The sequence below is a fragment of the Neophocaena asiaeorientalis genome, unplaced genomic scaffold (genome assembly GCF_003031525.2).
Source record: "Neophocaena asiaeorientalis asiaeorientalis breed wild unplaced genomic scaffold, Neophocaena_asiaeorientalis_V1.1 scaffold59, whole genome shotgun sequence".
NCBI classification, from domain to species: Eukaryota; Metazoa; Chordata; class Mammalia; order Artiodactyla; family Phocoenidae; genus Neophocaena; species Neophocaena asiaeorientalis.
In genome coordinates this window covers 14,793,584-14,808,176 of record NW_020174268.1, presented here as the reverse complement: position 1 = coordinate 14,808,176, position 14,593 = coordinate 14,793,584, and the positions used below count along the sequence as shown (strand labels likewise).

The 14,593-nt window shown below is 40.2% G+C and overlaps 1 protein-coding gene across 1 annotated transcript in view; it reads left to right on the top strand.

Moving 5' to 3' along the window:
• The window catches only part of KL (klotho), a 75,688-nt gene that overhangs the window by 27,263 nt on the left and 33,832 nt on the right, over positions 1-14,593 (top strand). The window contains exons 4-7 of the mRNA XM_024755646.1: positions 430-698; positions 6,369-7,470; positions 8,000-10,593; positions 12,809-12,938. Of these exons, the coding sequence (XP_024611414.1) occupies positions 430-698; positions 6,369-7,470; positions 8,000-8,337 (1,709 nt within the window). The 3' untranslated portion in view covers positions 8,338-10,593; positions 12,809-12,938. The remainder of the gene's footprint in view (positions 1-429; positions 699-6,368; positions 7,471-7,999; positions 10,594-12,808; positions 12,939-14,593) is intronic.

Genomic DNA, 14,593 nt, shown 5'->3' with positions numbered 1-14,593 from the left:
TTTCAGTTCAGATTGCTTGTACTGAATAAAACACTTTTTATTAAAGAAGAAAAGGAATATCAATATTTTCTGAAGAAAAGAGTAAGTAGTCCATGCCTTTGAAGACTTAATTCATTTACTGCATCAGGCACAAAGATAGGTGCTTAGGATAGAAAGTAGAACAAGATATCTTGGCCCAAAGAGCACCCACAAGAAATAAGGGAAATTCAGATAAAAACATATTGGAGATAAGCCTATTTGTGAAGACATTTAGTAATATTTGTAGAGTTACCTAGGTTCTCTTAGAGCCTTTCATCAGTGAGAAGGGTCATCAGTTTACCAAACAATAAGCATTATACTTACTGAAGTAGTAAAATCCTCAAATGCTCTTGAATCATGAGACGAGTGCCCATCACAGGGTCATGTTGCTCTGTCCTCTTTCCTTTGCAGCCATCAGGCTAGACGGGGTGGATGTCATTGGGTACACCGCGTGGTCCCTCATGGATGGCTTCGAGTGGCACAGAGGCTACAGCATCAGACGTGGACTCTTCTACGTTGACTTTCTAAGCCAGGATAAGAAGTTGTTGCCGAAGTCTTCAGCCTTGTTCTACCAGAAGCTGATAGAGAAAAATGGCTTCCCTCCTTTACCTGAAAATCAACCCCTAGAAGGGACATTTCCCTGTGACTTTGCTTGGGGAATTGTTGACAACTACATTCAAGTAAGTCAGCTGACAAAACCAATCCGCAGTCTCACCAAGCCCTATCACTAGTAAGTAGTACTTCCTTATTAGGTTGTCATGGCACATTGTCCATTCCTCAGGCCAAACATGGTTCCTTAGTGAGCACATTAAAGGCACCATTTGGAATGCTGCACTCTTCTCTCCAAAAATCTTCCTAGCTTCATCTTGCACTTTAAATCAGCTCCAAGGGGAACAGATTAAAAATATATCCATCTTTAAGATCTGATAGGATAGTGAAAGATAAAAGTCTCTTTTAATACCATGGTTTTCAACCCCTTTTAAAGTAGTTGTTGAGTTCTTCCATAAACAAGATATAAAACAGAACTCCACATTATCTGAGATCTTGGTGGAGCTGCTGAGATTGAAGCAGGAGCATTAGGCAGAGCCCTCCTGAGGCATAACGGTGGAACCCCCAAGCTTGTGGAAATACCTCCAGAAAGAAAAACCCTTGCTCTATGATTCACTGATCGGAATGCCATTTCTAGCAACAGTTTTTGAATTGCAGTGGTAATGAAGTTCTTCAAAATGGTCAACCAATATTTATTGAGCATCTGCTGTGTAGTTAGCCCTCAATATTATTTTTAATTTTTCCAACTTTAAAAGAATCTGTTTTCTAGAGCTTGATTGAATACTTTAGCGAGCACTTATTGGATGCTTAGTGTGTACAAAGCCCTGTGTTAATTGCTGGGGGGAGGGGACTCGGTTGAGGGGAGTACACACTAAGATGAGTAAGATACGACCCCTGCTTTCAAAGGAGTCTATTGAGGGAAAATGATGGGTCGCAAATAGTTTGACAGTGTGAACAGAGCATGGTGGTAAGTGAGCAGGGTGGGGAGGGAGTGGAGGTGTTGCTGAACAGAGTCTGTGTGTGAAAATAGAGACCAAGACGGAGACAAAGTTTGGTATCCACAGACAAGCAAAGGGTTTAGCATGTTGGGTGCTTCTAGCCAATTCACTGGTTCTGCTGGGGAGGAAAAATAACTTTTCCTCTACCCTTCTGAGTTCTTAACTGAGACCCCTGTAATAAGAGATAGATTAACATGAGAAGAACAAACAGAAGTTTATTAGTATGTTTACCTCATGTATACATGGGAGACGCTCTGAGAAAAATGAGTAACTCCCCAAGGTGGCTTAGAGTTCAGGCTTAAATACCATCTTAATAGGAAAAGGGGCAAAGTAAATGCTTTTTAGGAAAGATGAATGGACCCTTAAAAGAATAGATGGGAGCTATGATAGTCTGTGACAAAGTTTGCCTGCATGTGATGTTGGCTTTGAATATCCTCTCCTGTGATAAATCTTCCCTGCTTGGTGAAACTCCCACAAAGGGATTTATGACAATCCTTTTGAGTTCCTTTTGGAGGATCTGTCTGTAGGCAGATAAGAGGAGTTCAGAGAAAGCCTTTCCCTTGCATTTGCTATTTTTCAAGTACCTGCAGCTCAAAATAATCAATATACTGAAGGGGCATTTTTGAGGTGGCATGCCCTGAACTTCTACAATCATATTTTGGGACGGCATATTCTGTTACCTTTCAGTTCGAAAGAGGCGTTTGGAAGAATGCTTGGATCTGAGGGAAGGCCTTCTAGTTGAAATGGGTTGCTGTTGTTTTGGTAAATATCAAATTGAAACCTTTGATTTATGGGAGAATAAATCAACACCTGGTGGTGCAGTGGTTAAGACTCCATGCTCCCAATTCAGGGGGCCCAGGTTCAATCCCTGGTCAGGGAACTAGATCCCACATGCATGCCGCAACTAAGAGTTCACCTGCCACAACTAAGATCCCATGCAACCAAATAAATAAATAATTAAGAAAATTTCTTTTTAAATCAACACCATCCTTAGTACTTTTTTTGCCGAGTTGTATTATTCTTACATCTTATTCAGACCTCCAGTTAGTTTTAGGGACAGTCTCAACTTCAGTCCCTTCATTACTTTTAAAAGGCATCCAATGAGGACACAGGGAGTGGGAAGGGTAAGCTGGGACGAAATGAGAGAGTGGCGTGGACATATATACACTACCAAATGTAAAATAGATAGCTAGTGCGAAGCAGTCGCATAGCACAGGGAGATCAGCTCGGTGCTTTGTGACCACCTAGAGGGGTGGGATAGGGAGGGTGAGAGGGAGGGAGACACAAGAGGGAGGGGATATGGGGATATATGTGTATGTATAGCTGATTCACTTTGTGATACAGCAGAAACTAACACACCATTGTAAAGCAATTATACTCCAATAAAGATGTTAAAAAAAAGGCATCCAAGGATCGCTGTGTTTGCAAGGATATCTGAGCCCAGTATCTTGTCTTCCTGGCTCTGGGTTTTCCTCCCTCCTCCATCTCCCCTTCTCCCTCAGCCCACTGTTATTTGGAACCTCCCCATCCTAATTTCTCCTGCAGTGGGATCCACAGTGGGGGTTCAAGTAGGATCTGAAACGGCAGAGGTGGTGCTAGTGATGGAGGAGGGAAGGAGGAAGGAAGGAAGGGGGGAAGGCCACTCCCTAGTGCATCCTGGTTGGTCCCTGGTCTTTTTTTCTACCTCTTGACCTTCTTCTGAGCCCTGCTTCTTGCTGGGCCCTGGGACCCTAGTCACTGAGGCCTCGTGCTCTGTCCCATCTCTGACAGCAGCCCAGCCAGGGCTGGTAATTCCCAGCTTTGTCTTTTGAGGAGAGAAGGCTCCGCCAGCGTTTCTGTGTAGATGGTATGAACTCAGGGAGCAGTGGGGACATTTGTGGGGAGCCCTTTCACTCCTGCTTTGTTCCCATCCAGGGACTGTGTCTGCCTTGGGAACTGGTCAGTGGTGAGAATGTTTTAAGAGTACATCTTACTTCTTCCAGAGAGAAGAAGAACTCTGATCAGAGGTGACAAGTACGGCAGGCAGCGAAGAGGTAGGGAGATAGGGAGAGAATTCCTTTTTCTGCTCCCTAGAGGCAGTTGTTTAGACTTTGATTTAATGCCAGCCACCCATCAGCCCTGGAGCTTTGCCCTCGGACTGCACAGCTCAGGGCCCCTGCTACCTTCACCTAGCCGAGACGCCTGGCCCGCTCCCTGCTGACCCAGCCACACACAGACCCTCTGCGGACCGCAGCTCCTCTAGAAGCTCTCTAGTGGGAAAAGGCTGCAACTGCTCTTTTATTCTTTCTGCTTTTCACCTGGAGCGTTTGTACGTGGCGGCTCTCTTCCCAAGCTAATAACTTCCTAACTGACAAAGTAAAAACAAGTTTTTTGTTAGGACAGTTCTGATGAGTGTATGGGTAAGTTTTAATTTACAAGCAGGTCTCTATACTTTTAATGCATTAGAAGTGAATTGCATTTTTATTTTATTTTACTTTATTTTTTTTGTCGTTCAATCGATATTTATTAAGTACCTACCACTATGCTCAGACCAGGGAATAGTGAGACAAATACACTTAGGTGCCTACCTCTGTTCAAATACACAGGCTGGTAAGAAAAACAGCAAGACCCATCATGGTGTTTTTAGCTGGCAATACTTTTTTTTTTTTTAAACATCTTTATTGGAGTATAATTGCTTTACAATGGTGTGTTAGTTTCTGCTTTATAACAAAGTGAATCAGCTATACATATACATATGTTCCCATATCTCCTCCCTCTTGTGTCTCCCTCCCTCCCTCCCTATCCCACCCCTCTAGGTGGTCACAAAGCACCGAGCTGATCTCCCTGTGCTATGTGGCTGCTTCCCACTAGCTATCTATTTTACGTTTGGTAGTGTATATATGTCCATGCCACTCTCTCACTTCGTCCCAGCTTACCCTTCCCCCTCCCCGTATCCTCAAGTCCATTCTCTACATATAAGTGAATCTCAAACCATTGAAATTTATCTTTTTACTCCTGGCTAGTGTTTCAAACTCCCAGTATGAATGAGGCATGCATTTCACCTGAAAAGCTTTAAAAATAACATCTCATTAACACCACCTGTCTGAAGTCTGATCTTAGGCTTGTTCACATGGATTGTCACTGTCCTTGGGCCTAATTTCCCAGCCAAGAGGTTTGTTTTCCCATAACCATTAATGCTCATAGCTCATAAATACAAAACCTGCTATGTACTGGGGACGTAGAGCTTTTTTAACATTGGCCACTGTTAGGGAAACATTTCTTCCGTAATATACTGAACACACATATTATAACCTTCTGAAAGTTTCAACTTTATTTTTTCTTTTTTTTTAATTAAGAAATAAGTCAATACATCAGTGGAGATTATATAGAATTTTGCCTAAGCACCCATTTATAAATGTCCTGTTTTTAAGAAATAGGGTATAAATAGAAATTATACCCTAGTCTCTCATGTTTGTTTTCAGATGGACTGAATAAAAGCTGTAGTTCTGGAGCAATTATGGTAGAAAAGTTACAAATTTTGTCAACTCAGAGCTCTGTAAAAATAATCCAAATAATTCCTTCAAGCTATGAACACTTTCACTTCTAAAGAGTGCAAATATTTTCTCTTGCAAAGCTGAGGAAACATGATTTGTGGGTGCATCACAGTGGAAAAATACTTCTGACAGCATTCCCACAGCATTAGAGGAAATGCATGTGTGGGTGATCTACAAGGGACAATTCTCCAGAAAAAGCAATTTCCCTCTGACACACTGTATTTTATTACTTTCCTTTATAAGCACAGCACTGACCCGTCTAGAGAAACAAGCTCATTTGCAACAGGCCTGAAAAATGCAAGGAAACCTCTGCTAGAGATTCAAAACCAGAGTTTGACCCCAGCTTTTATATAGAGGGTCAAACTGAGGAACCAATTCTAACAGGATTATTTCTGAGGAGAAAACTGGCTTTGGTGGCGGGTCCTCGGGATGAACTTTCAGTTTCCATTCCTGCCATGGTTGGCATGTGGAGGAAGGATTTTGTGATTTTAATTTTGCAATTTGTCCACTTTCCTAAATACATGTTTTCATTTTGAAGGCTTGTAAATCAGAGATTGAGAACCATTATCGTCATGATCGTCACAGAAAAATAATTTAGAAATTTTTAAAAAGCTATGTTAAAATATCCCATTATGGGTGGATGACAGAATTGTTTTCCACATTCCCTATCACTTTCTACCATCAGTCAGAATGAGTTTGCTAAATTCTGTTACGGACTCTAATGCCAATAAAAGGCAACTGTTATGCTTATTTTCCATGTCCTTCACCTAGAGCAAACCTCCATTTAGAACGTGATTTTAAGAAGCGCAATTTAATCTTAAATATCGTTTCATTTTCTGACTCTCACTCAGGTTTTAAGCTTTATCATTTTTTTGTCGTTTTTTTTTTTAATTTGAAAGCCTCGTATCATTAGTGATTTCTTACACTAAAAGAAAAACGTCCAAAATACTCTGCTTGCTTAACGCAGACCAGAGGTGTGTGAGGATTATTAATGTTTGTCATCTGAAGTGACCCCAAAAATTCAGATTTTTTAACATTAAAGTAACAGTTCCAGAGTTACAGAGAATTATGGGAAAAACAAATGTGCACCCATCAAAGGGAAATATTTTCTTCTCCAAGAACTTCCTCTTTATGAAAAAATAGTTTAAAAATTCAGCTAGAAAGGTTTCTGTTTTTACCTATTTTGCTGGCTGGTTTTGTCAAAAAAACTGCGTTGAACGACTTTCCAGGACGGTCCAGGTGAGGCTAACGGTTACTCTCTTCCTGCCAGGTGGACACCACTCTGTCTCAGTTTACCGACCCCAACGTTTACCTGTGGGATGTCCACCACAGTAAAAGGCTTATTAAGGTGGACGGGGTTGTGACCAAGAAGAGGAAATTCTACTGCGTTGACTTCGCCGCCATCCGGCCCCAGATCGCCTTACTCCGGGAAATGCACGTGTCGCATTTCCACTTCTCCCTGGACTGGGCGCTGATCCTGCCGCTGGGGAACCAGTCCCAGGTCAACCGCACGGTCCTGCGCTACTATCGCTGCATGGCCAGCGAGCTCGTGCGCGCCAACATCACGCCGGTCGTGGCCCTGTGGCGCCCCGCCGCCCCGCACCAGGGGCTGCCGCCACCCCTGGCCCGGCACGGCGCCTGGGAGAACCCTCACACCGCCCTGGCTTTTGCAGAGTACGCCAGCCTGTGCTTTCGAGACCTCGGCCACCACATCAAGTTCTGGATCACGATGAACGAGCCGTCCACGCGGAACATGACGTATATCGCGGGGCACCACCTCCTGAAGGCCCACGCGTTGGCCTGGCGTGTGTACGATGAGAAGTTTAGGCGCTCTCAGAAGGGTAGAATATCCATAGCCCTGCAGGCGGATTGGATAGAACCGGCCTGCCCTCTCTCCCCAAAAGACCAAGAAGTGGCCGAGCGGGTTTTGCAATTTGACATTGGCTGGCTGGCCGAGCCCATTTTCGGCTCCGGGGATTATCCACGCGTGATGAGGGACTGGCTGAACCAGAGAAACAATTTCCTCCTGCCTTATTTCACTGACGAGGAAAAAAAGCTAATCCGGGGTTCCTTTGATTTTTTGGCTTTAAGCCATTACACCACCATCCTTGTAGACTGGGAAAAAGAAGATCCAGTAAAATATAATGATTACCTGGCGGTGCAAGAAATGACTGACATCACCTGGCTCAACTCCCCAAGTCAGGTGGCCGTGGTGCCCTGGGGGTTACGCAAGGTACTGAATTGGCTGAAGTCCAAGTATGGAGACCTCCCCATGTATATAATCTCCAACGGCATCGACGATGATCCACACGCAGCCGAAGACAATCTGAGGGTGTATTACATGAAGAATTACATAAACGAAGCTCTGAAAGGTAAGGAGCCCCCGAAACAGCGGTCTCTTGAGGGTTAAGTCACCTGAGAGCCTGATACCTGATAGAAACTCTCAAACATATACACACACTATCACCTGCAGAGAAAGTGCTATCTATTCCTTGACACACTGAAAAAGTCCAAGTGCTAGCTAGTATTTTCCCCAGGGATAAAGGAGTTTGGCTAAAAGAGGAAGATAGAATATCCCTCGCACCTACTCTGGGTGGAATAAACCCTGGACTATCTTGTCCTCCATATAAGATGGCTTCACAGCAGTCTTGACTGCTTCACGTACTTAAAGATTTAACCCAAGTGCATCCTAGTAGGCTTAATTATGTAAAACCTACTATGTTAAACGTATTTACCTCTTTGTCTTCGGATACAAGAAGCCTTTTCTGATTAAATCTAATTAAATCTGAAGCTTTATTAAATGGTATTGACATTTTTGCTGATGCGCCAGGGCTATGTAAAAGCAAAGTGTTGTGTGCAAAATATTTTCATAACTTTTCTCCTGTCCTTTTGTTTTTCTAGCCTATATATTGGATGGTATCAATCTTTGTGGATACTTTGCTTATTCATTTAATGATCACACAGCTCCGAAGTTTGGCCTGTATCGTTATGCTGCAAATCAGTTTGAGCCCAAACCATCCATGAAACATTACAGGAAAATTATTGAGAACAATGGCTTCCCAGGTCCCAAAACTCTGGGAAGATTTTGTCCAGAAGAATTCACCCTGTGTACAGAGTGCAGCTTTTTTCATACCCGAAAGTCTTTACTGGCTTTCATAGCTTTTCTATTTTTTGCTTTTATTATTTCTCTTTCTCTTATTTTTTACTACTCTAAGAGAGGCAGAAGAAGTTACAAATAGTCTTGATATTTTTCTTATTCATTTATTTGAAATAATTGTACACACACAGCAGCTGTTAACCATTTGTACTTCTCAGTGTTGAAACTGTAGATTTTATATATCTGACTTCTAGAAGACCTTTTTGTAGCATTTGACAGAGCTTTTGAAATGAGCATAAGTGATTGTAAAATATTGAATAATGTGAATAGTGCCTGGATTTGTTCTTTTTGGCAGGGGGGTGTTAAAAAAAATACTGACAGGGGCTGTCATTTCTGCAGCACATTCTATAACAAAAGCATGAGAAATGGGAACCATTCTGTAACATTTTTACAGAAATTGAATGACAAAATTAAGAATATTTTTTGTCTGTGCCCATTGCTATATGCAGTGTTTATCTTGAAGTCATATTGCAAGTATTGGAATCAAAAGTTAAGTCCCAAGTAACCATATCTTAACTGCCATGATATGCCTAATGGTCTCTGCTGAGCCAAGTTTCCCTTGAAAAAGAAGATGGCAGAATATAGAACAGATGACAAAGGGCCCTCGGCTGGAATGTTCCTTTTAAAGCAGTGTTTCTATCAAATACTGTTATATTAATTTACATATCTGGTTAATGATAGGCTTAGCAGAACAAATGACAGAACTCTATATTTTATGTAAGTATAAAATATAGTTTTTTATATTTCGAGGCACTCTCTAAACCCCAGGTCCTTGAGGGCTTTGTGTCCCTGTCGAGGGCCTGCACACATGGACTTTCACTAAATGTGTGCAGGAAAATATGCATGAATTATGCAATATTAGGCCCTTAAAGAAGCATAAACCGACTGTGAAATGCATTATACTGCAGTGGCTGGAGGGGGAAGAAAGGAGGAGAAAGTACTTGTTATGAGCAACATCGTGATTAATTTTATTATAAACTCTTTTATTTAGAGCAGACCTTGGAATGAATGAGGTGACCTTTTCTGAGAGAATAAGAACGAAATAATAACTTATTTTATGAGGAGTGACTCCACTTTCTGTTCTTTAGAATATGCCAAAATTTCTTTGAATTGAGTCTTAAAAATTCTTAGTAGGTTCAAAAGCATTTGGTCTAATAACGCTGGAAGATTTGTTTCTGTAATTGCTGAGGTCCATTTTATATTTTTGCTGCTACTTCTGTGGAGCTAACTTTGAATGAGTTTTGCTTCGAACTTTTATACAGAAACATGCTATGGATTTTTAGAAAGGGCTAATTAGGTCTTATCCTTTAAAGCCCCTTAAATAAGTCTTGCTGATTTTCAGACAGGGAAGTCTGTTGCACTGGAGTTGGGGATTATCCTAATGTTTGTTTTATAGATAAGCCAAAATTATATCAGGCAAGATAAATCAATATCATGTCTGGCATAACTAATCTTGCTGACACAGTTTTCTAGTAAATAAAAAAAAAAAAACTGTACTGTATCATGTATCATCTTTAGAGGTGGTATGATTTTTTTCCATGAAAGATAAGCTTTTGGTGGTACTCTTAAAAATTGGACTTATTGTTAAAATTGCAAACTAGAGAATAATAGTTTATTTTATGTATATATTTTTCTGATTATAATAGTAATATATGCTCATTGTAAAAAACTTAAAAACACAGAAACGGTATATAAAGAAAAAAAATAACCTGTAATTTCACCACCTTGAGGTAGCCACTATTAACATAGTGTATGTATTTTATTTTACATAGAGTCAGATCATATTGTAAATAGTTATGTGTCTTTATTAATTTTCATTGTGTGCATTTCCTTTGTCAGTCTTCAAAGGCATGATTTTTGATAGCTGTAGAGTAATTCCACTATATGAATTTATCACAACTTATTTAATGATTCCTATTTGTTGGACTAGTTTCTTATTGTTAATTACCGTTAAATAATGGATTTTATTTAAAAATAATTTTCTTGCTACAGCATTTAATTTCCTTGAGTGTGGAGAGAAGCAGTTCTGTCCCTTGATAAAGAATTGTAATAAATCTGCCTGAAACTTTTTCTTACATCACCAAATAACTAGATAAATTTCTTAATTATTTTGTTCTTTTGGGTTGATTAAACCACCTAGAATATGATCTGAGTGGTGAAGAAAGGGATCTGAAAGCAGGAGTGAAGTTCGAGGCTGGAAGACGGTAGGGGCGGGGAGGGTGCTCCAAGCTAATCCCTATGGTTGAGCTGAGAGGGAGTTTCAGACACTGAAAGAGACAGGAGACGCCAAAGACCCAATGAGAAATGACACTTCAGCATCATTCAGCAAAGTTATCAGGTGAGCATCACGCTAACTTTGAGTCCCCGTAGACTTTAGGGGGAGGTCGGTGGCTCGCCCCAAGCGGGAAGGGGGAGTGGGCGGGACACCGCTCAGATGAGGCTGGGAACCCGGAGGCAGCAGGAGGTGCTAGAAGGGCTTTCTGGTCCATCGGGGATGGAATCTTCATTTCTTAACTGGCTTCTCAGGGCATTACTTCTTCCATTGATGCTTTACTTTCATGAATTCTGAGTTTTTCACCATGTTACATATATTTTTTAAAATATAGAGACCATTCCCTTGGAAGTCCTACATCTCAATACCTTTTGGGGCCAGCTGTGCAGCGGCATTAAGTGGTAAGCCGTGGTCCCCAAGGCCTCTGGGCTAATTTCTGCCATATTTCTGTTTGCTCTACATTCCAGGTTCCTTCCTTTGAACCTGGGGTTGGGGAGTGAGAGGGGGAGGAGAGGTGTGGTGGGTCACGCACTTATGCCCCATTCATTTTGCTTTAGTTTGGAAGGATGGTTTTTCATATTCATTTAAGGACATTTTTCATTTTATTTTTGGACTTCCACAGATAGTAATTAGAATCTACTAATGCCTCGGAAACATTTCTTTTTATTATTTGTTATAATGCCATCCAACAGAGATACAATGCAAGCCACATATTTTAAATTTTCTAGTATTCACTTAAAAAAATAAAAGGCATAGAAAATAAAGCTTGATACTATACAGTATTTTATTTTCCCCAACATATCCAAAATATTATAATTTCAATATGCAGTCAATATAAAAATGATTGAGAGTTTTACATACTTTTTTGGACTACTAAGTCTTAGAAATCTGGTGTGTGTTTTACACAAAGTACACATCTTGTGCTCAATTTGGACTGTATACTGTAAGTAGCTACATGTGGGCAATGGCTACTCTATTGGATAGTAAAGGTCTATAAAGAGAGACTTGCTCTGCTACGTAAATTAGCTGCATTATTAAGCTATCCAAAGTATTTAACGAATTAGAAGAATAAACATTTTTTTTCAACAATCTTCTAAGGTCTAAAATCCAAAGAAATCATTGGCATGTAAATTTACCATTAAACTAAAACTACTGATTAAAACAAATATTTTAAAGACTCTTGTGTGGATGGAAGAATTCTGCAATTCTGAACATCATAATTCAGGTGCTGGAATTAAACTGATTTTCTTTTTACATAGTCTATAATCCAGTCTTTTCTCTAATTCAACTTGCCCCTTTCTGAATTAATAGAGGAATTACTATATTGTTCTATAGCATCTCCATTTAATATTTCATATTGAACAACGCTGCTAAAAATTTCAGCCTGGGAAGCAAAGTATTAATTTGGATGACCAGGAACCAATCTTGACAGGTGGGCCTGGTTCTAGAGGGGACAACAGAAGCCATGGCTGTTGTGTTTTGTTTTGAGTATTTAGCCCAGTGTCCCATGCAAAATATTGTTTAATAAAGGTCAGTTAGTTCAATAAATGTGGGAAGGAGTGATGGAGTTAATGAATGAACAGAATTAGCTCACCGACACCATCTTTGTCCAGAGACTGATTTAATAGGGACCATCTGTCAAGAATCAGAAACTGCTATATATTAGATGCCACACAGCTCAATTCTTTGTATTTAGAGGAGGGAATGATGACTTACATGTAATAACCTTTGATAACCTGTCTTTCTAGGTCACAAGGCAGTAAACTGCTGTCCTGTCCTCATCTGTAGACTACTCACTATGTGAGAGTATTATTAACTCTTTTCCTCATTGTTCACCGTGTCCCTCAACTAGTCAGTAATCCTTTTGTTTGCAAGACTTGTTATTGGGTTAAGTTCTTTATCTGCAAATAAGAACAGGGAACTCATCTAGATTCCTTTACGTCATCTCCAGATACTTATAATTTCCTAGAACATGTAGCTTTCTACTTAGACCTATTACCTTTTTCAATTTTCATAACTATTAAATACTGTTAGAGTTTTGTCTGTCATAGTGCATTTCCTGGACCGTTTTTGTTTCATACATTTGTGGTAAATACCCATTGTTTGATATCCAAGAGAAAGAGGTCAAGAAAAACCACAAGGAACCTTGAGTAAAGTGCAAATGCCAATAACTACTGTGACAGGACGCCTAAAATATGGTGAAATCCCATTTCACGACATGATTGCTACACACCAGCAAAGACTTGGTGACTGATATTCAGCCCCTTTTTTGATCCAATAGGTTAAAGAAGAAAAACATTTCAACCTACATATTAATGGAATCAGAAAGGCTTAGGCAAAAGAGTCAGCAAGACCCATGTTCAGAATTTGCTGAGCCTCAGTTTCCTCATCTGTGAAACGGGAGTAACATAGTAAGTATTCAATAAATAAAGCACCTATCCTAGAAGTATTTTTTTCCAAACTGATTTCACTTACTCTTAACGTGCATGTGATTTCTTGTTAATCAGATTTTTAGAGCTCAGTAACATAAAACCAGGGCCTATTACAGTCAAATAATTCACCCAGAAGCCCTTTAGTTATTTTATTTGTGGCTTTGAATATACATCTTCATAGAATGTCCTTGGTAAAACCAAACAAACAAACAAGCAAAAAATCAACACCCACATGTACTTAATCGTATCAATACTAGAGTATTTTCTTGGATTCTAATTTTACAAATGTTGGATTGATAGAATCCTGAAGATAATTTGGCAGGAGGTGTTTCTATATCAGTGTGTTGTACCATGTGCTCTTTTAAAATAATCTAATGACACAGGCAAAACACTGAGATTTGTGTATTTGTTACTGGTAAATAACTGAAGGCCCATTAACTAAATTTTTATGTGATTCAAAAATCTTTGGTAGAGTTTCTGATTTTGGTAGAATCTTCAATATGCTTATTTATGGTAAAACTAATTAATTTTAAATGAGCTTAGTTATATGATATAAATTATTTGCAATTGAAACATTGCCCCTTAATAAACTGCTGGAATAAGCTGACATGTTTTTCTTTTTTGAAGTCTCAATTGATTAGTTTGTAAAATTCGTTTTTTTTTTCAATATTGTAGCAGTTGTCTAATTATGGCCGTAAGCATAAATGTTTCCTAAGGCATTTCAGCCTGTTTTGATCTCCAAATGCATCTGAATCAAAGCTTTAGCTAATTTAGTTCTAAGTTATTAGACCGCAAGTTCTATAGTGTTTCAAGGCCATGCTGTTGCATTTAAGACATGAAGGCTTTATAACTTTTTTTTTCCTCTTTAAATTATGGGTATTATGAGTCTCTAGTAAGTAGCCCAGAGGCTTCAAGATAAAACATTTCAATGAACAGGGACAGTAGTGGTAAGCCACGGAGCAGTGAAATGGAGATATAATTAGAGCTAAAGATTGATGGGTCAGGTGAAAATATTCCATTAGTAAAGGACAACACGATAAAGAATGAACCAGATTTTCTTCCAAATTCGTACCATTCTAAAATGTCCTTATTTTTTTTTGTGCCTGTCATGAATCTATCAAGCCAGCAAAACAAACACAGTGGGGGTTACTGGGCCATCAGACTGACAAGATCAGAGCAGCAAGCTTCCCTCAGTGCTGGGGACTCAGTGGCAGTGGTTCATAGACACAAAGGGCTGAGATGAGGGAAGCCTGGAAGCACGTGAAAGCCTTGCAGTTCTGGGGAGAGCCCGTGGTGGGGCAGGGCCTCAGGATTGAGGGGTGCGATTTCAAAATTCAGATGACCAGGCCTTTTCCTTTAGTCCCCACTCTCTGAAGTGCCCTTGGGGAGAGGGCTGCAGCACCTGAGGTTTGGCAAAAGGGCTCCCCTGAGACATTCTGACAGGTGTTCATTGACAGCCATGGCGTTACATGGAAGAGTGTGGTCAAGGCCGGGTTCAATGGGTGCAAGAAGGTGAGGAAGATCGAAGGACAAGGGGACAGAACCAGAACCTGGAATGTCAGAATTCAAGATGAAGCTTTTTCGGTTTGTATCAGGAGGGTTGTGTGGAGAAGCAACGCCATTGGAGGTGATGA